The 7,451-nt window shown below is 36.7% G+C and overlaps 1 protein-coding gene across 1 annotated transcript in view; it reads right to left on the bottom strand.

The window, feature by feature from the left end:
* Window positions 1-3,629: 3,629 nt before the first annotated feature.
* LOC106057775 (receptor-type tyrosine-protein phosphatase epsilon-like) overlaps window positions 3,630-7,451 on the bottom strand; it is a 53,914-nt gene continuing 50,092 nt past the window's right edge. The window contains exons 24-26 of the mRNA XM_056028665.1: window positions 7,214-7,344; window positions 5,792-5,927; window positions 3,630-3,786 (exon numbers count right to left, since the gene is read on the bottom strand). Coding sequence (XP_055884640.1) covers window positions 3,688-3,786; window positions 5,792-5,927; window positions 7,214-7,344 — 366 coding nt within the window. The 3' untranslated portion in view covers window positions 3,630-3,687. The remainder of the gene's footprint in view (window positions 3,787-5,791; window positions 5,928-7,213; window positions 7,345-7,451) is intronic.

Here is a 7,451-nt window from a genome sequence, read left to right as displayed (position 1 = left end):
GATGACTTGGCTCTTCTTTTTCACACACAACAGCAGTTGCAGGAAAAGATAAATGTTGTTGCAGAGAATTCAGCTAGACTGGATCTTACCATAAACAGGGAAGGGCAAGGTGTTCAAGATAAAGACATTCAACAATACACCCATTGCAGTCCAAGGTGAGGCGCTGGAAGAGGTGGAAAGCTTCACCTATCTCGGCAGTATTATAGACCACCATGGAGGAACAGAGGCAGATATCAGAACCCACATTGGTAAAGCTAGAGCAGCCTTCCATCAGCTGAAGAACACCCGGAGATCTAGGGAAATAAGCACCACCAAGATTAGGCTCTTTATCACCATTGTTAAGCCAATACTACTTTATTGAGTAGAGACCTGTAGAAACACCATCACCACCATGAAAAAAATCCAAGTATTCCTCAATATTTGCCTGAGGAAGATTCTTATGATCCACTGGCCAGACAAGATCTCGGAAGAGGAACTATGGCAAAGAACAAAGCAGCAGCCCATTGAAGTAGATATCCTTCAGAGACGCTGGAGATGGATAGGTCACGACTTCGCAAGCCTGCATCTAACATAACAAGGCAAGCCCTAACCTGGAACCCCCAAGGAGAGAGGAAGAGGGGACGGCCCAGGAATACATGAACTGTGATATGGAAGCGGATACAAAGCACATTGGCAAGATGTGGGGACAGTTGGAGAGACTCGCCCAGAACCGAGATTCCTGGAGGAAGCTGGTTGGTGGCCTATGCCAGTGTCGTAGCTAGGATATTTGCCCCGTGCAGCAGTTCCTCATGATGCTCTCCAAAAAAAAAGTTTTAAAACAGCGAAAAGTTTATAATTTCGAAATAAAGAAAATTCATTATTTAAGCATTGCTATTTCGCAGAGAATCGATTTTACAAAAAAAAAAAAGATGATACAAGTGAATCTCACGTGCTTTCTTGCCAGCTAACTATCAATATTTTATCAAAATCAGTTTTTTCCCACTAGGTCTTGTTTAATAGATAAAATTGCCAAATTAGTGAGTCGTAAATTCGTCATCGTTGATCGAAAGTATTTCTTCATCAAAATAAATTTGGAAAGACTTCGCTTGCTTGCCACACATACAACAATAGTAAAAAAAAAATATCTGCGAATCAAGACGCCTATATTCGGGGACTGATATATTCTAAAGCTAAATAGATTCTTATTTTGGAAGTTCGGAGACTTATAGAGCAACTGCAACAATTACTTGAAGCCCCAGACAAAATTCGTTTTTGTCTATGTCGCTGGTAGAGCCATCGAGTTTGATCTCCATCTGCGGATTCAATAAAGGCGACTAAAATTCATATTTAGACGTTCTTATTGGGTTATTATTTCTTGAACACTACGGTCCAAGGAAGGTATTTCCATCAGTAGCTATTTCTTGTGTGTTGATAGAAAATCTATCTTCATTTTTTTCGCCTTGCAATTTTTGTGTGTGGCCAAACGTCTTTGAGGCTCTGCATGAAAATGTACAATAAAATTTTTATCCATATTTTAGATGTTAGTTGTAATGTGGAAAATAATCGAGAAATATTTGCTTTTTATTCTTTCTGTACGATTTTTATTTTTATTTTCGTGAGCGCTTATATTACAATAAATTCGTTTTTATTGGGACATGTACGTATTCGGTCTTTCAGGAATGTATGCTACTTAGATAGTATTTTCTCTCCACAATATTTCTTTGATTTTGTATTGCCAATTCTTCTTGAACTCGTTCGCGATGCTCACGGAGTGCCAGATTTTTTTTTAAGAGAAAACCCATGATGTCCAAGATTCACTACAGATAATCTCTCCACATTTTCCCCTCTCGCTTATTTAAATGTTGAGCCTTGCCTAGTCACAGAAAAACTTCAAGTTCCCTCCAAGTAAGAGATGTGTGGCTGAGAGGCTAAAACCGCTGGGCTACGGCTTGTCCACCTTACAAAGGGCTTGAGTTTGAATCCCAAATCTAGCAGGGTTGTGTTTGTTTAGCGGTTGGAAAACCTCCCAGATATCCCCTCCCCCCCCCCCCCCCACTGGTCCACAAAAGAGACTGGACCATTACTAATTAGTAATTAAAATAAACACCATTATAAACTTGTTCATATTCAGTGCATTTGACAATGAAGTAACATTATGTACAGCAGAGGTTCTCAACCTTTTTAGCTCCGCGACCCCCTAATACAATTTAAACTAGGCGGCGACCCCCAACCATAAAATCTTTTTCCTTCATTGGCTTAGGTAAATGGGATTTAGCTAGTGTTACATTTTCTTCAGTACGTGATTAGATCTTCTCCATAGAAATGTTTCATTCAGCAATGGCGTTACGACGCATTTGTTGGACAGTAATTTCGGTTGTTGAAAAAGTATACTGCAAAAACGAAGATGTGGTCCGCAACAAATATTTTCTAATAACAAGTATAAAAAGAAAAAAAAAGAACTACCAATAAAAAGTCACGTATATGTTCAATGATGATACATTCACTTAAAGTACACAAAAAATATATATGTTAAAAAAACTTCCGATGAAAAATAGCCCTCCCCCCAAAATCAATATATACATTTTCTGATGGTCTTAGGCTCCCTTGCTAATGGAATTTAATCCCCAAAGGAGTCTCAACCCACAGGTTGAGGACCCCTGATGTAAGGCTTCAAAAAATAAGTGCAAAAGTGCGTTGCCTTCAGAGATTACAAATCTGGGAAAATTTGATTCAAGCTGGTCTACAGCAATTACATTAAATTACATTTAAATTTAAGAAAGAATATAGGACATAACAAATTACCAAAACAAAAAAATGTGTTTTTTAAATTTATGTCATTACAATGTGTAGTTTTACTGAGAAAGTTTGTCCTCAGTGCGATGCACCCGACCACTTGATGCCCCGTGTGGTCCGCACCACCCGCACAATGCTAGCTACGCCAATGGCCTGTGCACCAATAGGGACACAGGCAGAGATGAGATTATGAGATGAAAAAAAATTAAATCACATTAAGAAATTCTGTTTATTGTTGGTATGGACATTTTGTAGGTACGCTACTTAAAGTGGTCGAGTAAGGGGGTTGGTTGGGATGATGGCCCTAATTATTTTAATTTGAATGAACATTCAAAACATGCAAGACAAACATTCTAACGGACGACGAACAAATCTACCGTAATTCATATTGAAGTAGACAAAAAAAAAAACAATATTTTTTTTTTCTGTTCAATTAAATAGTTTATTAATTGCTGAAGGTTATCTATAAATAAACCTATTAAGTCAACATCAGCACAACATCAGAAAAACAGTAGTAGGCTTTAACTAAACTAGCATCTATATTAAAAAAAAAAACAGTCTATCGCTTAATCATTTGATGAACAAGTTTGTACTTTGTTGCTAAAAGCATTCAAGCAATTTTATGTGGCCTTGAATTTATAAATATAAATGTGTGTCAACAAACAGCCCGTTAAAAATGTGAAAGCTATTGAAAAACCAATATTATTTGTTTTTAATCAGAAGTTTTTATATTTGGGCAAAACAACAATCATAATGTCTTTTTGTTTATATTTCTATTAACTGGAATCGTAGCCTACATGTAAAGAACAATTATAAAAAGTAAAAACACAACATTAATATAAATACAAAACGAAGAATAAATTACTAAGAATATAAAACAGATTGCCCAACACTATAGTTCTATCACAGACTGAGTCACAACATTTCTTTGAGAAACTTGTCCCCTGAGTTAGTGTATTGGCTGGAAGTTTCACTGTATCTCTCTAATACCTCATAGAGAAGTCTGTAGTCAGCCTGAAGAGGCAAATACACAAGTTGAAATGGTTTGGTTGTTATTTAGTGATACCTAAGTTTGGTACGCGGGCCTTATCTGTAACAACTTACAAGATGCCATCTAGTCACTTAAAACGTTTGCCCACTTGACATAATTAGGACAATGAAGATCAGTTGCATTCCAGTCATGGACTTTTTTGGCTGTGATGCGGCTATTTGAGACATGTTCCAGAAATTGTGACCCCCTAGGTCAAAGATTGGGTACCATTGTAGTAAGGGTACAATATTAATCGAATAGCCAACATTGAGTCACAGAATGTCTAAAACCAGGATAGTTTGGTATTGAACGCAAACTGCTGAGATGGCAATATTTTTAAAGTGAGTTTTACCGATTGGGCCCCGCGCCTGGCAGGTCTACCATATATCGCTTTCAGTCATGACTCTTGTCACAGGCTTTTAAAAGTGTAGAACTTAAAGCGTTAACATAGCATTTGAGTTGCTTCATCAATATTTTGTATAATACATGTTGTATAATGATTTAATTAATAGTATTGTTATTGTAAAAAAAAAAACAATAGAAGAGGGGCCTCGCAAGCATCCATTTAATTGGGCCACGCAATTAGTAAGGCCAGCTCCCTCAGGATGTGAAGAAAAAACCTTATTAATAATGATATAAGAACAGCCTGTGGCTATCTTTAATGTGATGTCAACTCGCATTTATTTTTTCACTTATAATTTTAGAATAAAAAAAATATATGTGTTTCAAAAACCATTTGTCTTTTTCGATAAGGTAATTCTGTCGGAAGATAATTGTGTTAAAATTAATTTTTTATTTAATATATTAAATAAATTAAAGTTTCAGAAAAAATGTTATACATTTTATTTTAAACATGAAATAACACAACCACTGAGAAGTGTTGGCTATCGACTATCTTTGCAGTGAAGACAGGACGCCCTAGGTCAAGGAGATGTAGATCTACATCTCGGCTGCTGTCCTAACAACATCTTGATTGAATTATCTCTATTTCTACCTTTCTTTGTTTAGTGATTTAATAGTGACTGAAGCTCTGTAGCCTACGATTTTTTAAAATAATCTTTTCTGGATTTAATTTCGTCACTGAGTGAGTATCCCCTTATAAGATTACATGAAAAACGTGAATAGAAGTTTGGTATTTTGGTCAAATGATATCGCTATTACAAATAAATCAGAGAAAAAAATATTTATTTATCCACAACATTTATAATTAAATCTTGAAAATTAAGTTTATTAAAAATAATCTGAGATTCGAAAGAAAATATAGCAGTCCCATGTTATCAGCATACTTGTCATTTTAAAACTAAGCTCTAAACACCCATTATAGCAGACAGTCTGTGACAGATCAGCACCTGACTGGAGGATGCCCAAGTTGAGGCGGGTAGTATTTGATCAGTGAGGTGTGAAGACTTCTCCCACACCAGACAACCCTAGAGTCCATACATTACACCAATCATACATTTTGTCTCCTGTGTTGTTTTAGCCGCGTTTTAGCAGCACCAGTTTTTCTTTTCCAGTGCGCATTCAAGTAGTTCAAGAGATTATGGGTCTCCCATGCGTCACAATCCATCTCTCGACCTTTCTTCGCATTACATCTGGCACCATCTCAGTTCAAGAAGATGTTGGGTCTTCACATAATGTTTCCTTGAGGTTATCTCCCTAAGCCCTAGGCTGACGAGTTCCGTCTGCCCGAAGTTAATGAAAACACGAGTTGATCTGTAACCGTTGCAGAAGGAAGATCAAGTAAGAGACATGGAACAGTACTGACGAGTATTTCTTTGGTGTGTTGTACATGTTTATTTCAAGTTGTACACTAAGAATTAAATACGACTTAACTGGTTTACTTTTACTGTTCGGAGCTACAAACCAATCTCCGGGCATTAACACTAGGTGATATACCCAATGTATTTACCACTGTGGCTATGTATTTACCACTGTGGATATGTACTTACCACTGTGGCTATGTACTTACCACTGTAGCTATGTACTTACCACTGTGGCTATAACTTCTGGTCTTATAAACTTTAGTGATCCAACAATGATAGGAATATTCACACAGGACTCAGTGTCCAGTTTTTCAATCATGAGACATAGTGCACAGGCCAAGCCACTAAAGCTGGCACCATTTCTGTAAGGATAAAATGCGTAAATCAATACAGTTATAGTCATTTTTTTTTAAACAACGATAAATGTTCCTGCCATCTTCAAAGTTGTATCATTTAAAATAAAATAACAAACTCTAAGACTTCCAAACTAGAACATGTACAAGTCCAAGATGAGTAAGAAATAAAGTATAACGTTACTATGGATAACGAGGGTGTCATGTGTCCAGCACAACGACTTTTCTCCAACTAATGTCAGGTGGACTCAAAGGAGCCCGAAGAACCCGAAATTAACAATCCCAATCTTCACCAGGATTCGAAACCTGGTTCTCGGTTCATAAGAAGAGCACTTTACCACTCAGCCACCGCGCCTCCGTGTAAGATATAACTGATGTCTCTACACACATTGTAACGAAGATTTCTTATGTTCCTTTACCTTCACCTATCCCTTAGTCTGTTAGACCGTTGAGACACCAGGCAAGATTTGTTGACCCTATTTCTCTATTCCTCTGTCTTTTCCTTGGATACAATCTCTTTCAATGGCAGGCCCGTCCATTCTTTAATGTTGTCTTACCATCGCTTTCTCTGCCTCTTCTTCTTTATCCTGGTACTGTTCCCCAAGGAAAGGTCTTTGCGACCTTGTCAGATTGCTATAGAGCTTTAGTTTGCGTTTCTTTTTACAATAGTTAGTAGGTCATCGTGGGGTCCAAACACTGTAGTAACCCTGTCTCTAAACTCTTTGTGACGTGGTCTATCTTTAGTTAGGAAACCTGAATTGCATCCAACACGTTGTTCATGTTTTGATTCCTTTAACAACACAATAATTACTGACACACTGTCATTCCCCTTCCTCTTATTTTTTAACAAAAGCCTCAAAAAAAATAATTTGAATATTTTGTTTGCCAATATAAAAACAACATGCAAACCTTCTTGTTCTATTCCAAACTTAGAAAATCGAAACTTATATGCAATAAATGTCTATTCCTAATTAGTCTTATTACTTTTAATAACAAAAGGATTTGTTATACCTGACAATAGCTGATAAATTGTATTTGAAATGGATAAGTCTGTTTGATATAGCTCTTCCATTGTGATTGAAAATGAGCACATTTCTCATATCCTATGAACTCAAAGCCGGCCGCATACTTGGCGTGGGTAGATTTGGTCTATTTGATATCAATGTGGCAATAAGAATTATATCTAGTACATAGCGACTCTAGTTCTAAAAATATTTAGCGATTTGTTTTATTTTTGCATTTAACTCTGTGGCCGCACCTAAAAGACATAATATGCGTCTTTAGTAAGTCTTTACCTGCAAAGGAAGGCAACTTTTCCTCCAGAGACATTGAAAACCTGAAGATGTTTGATGAGCTGAACCCATTTCTTTGTATTCAAATCTGTGATGCCAGCTCTGATGTGAAGTACTTCGTGCTTGACCTGTTTCTAATAGTTGAGACAAAAGGAAGGAAACGAAAAACAAGCAATTAAAAAAAAAAAGAATACTTTTTAATAACAAAGCTTATCTAAGAGAAAGAACCGCTTACTAATAC

Source organism: Biomphalaria glabrata, chromosome 5 (assembly GCF_947242115.1).
Source record: "Biomphalaria glabrata chromosome 5, xgBioGlab47.1, whole genome shotgun sequence".
Taxonomy (NCBI): domain Eukaryota; kingdom Metazoa; phylum Mollusca; class Gastropoda; family Planorbidae; genus Biomphalaria; species Biomphalaria glabrata.
Note: the sequence above shows the minus strand (reverse complement) of the source record. Positions and strands in the feature narration are given on the sequence as shown.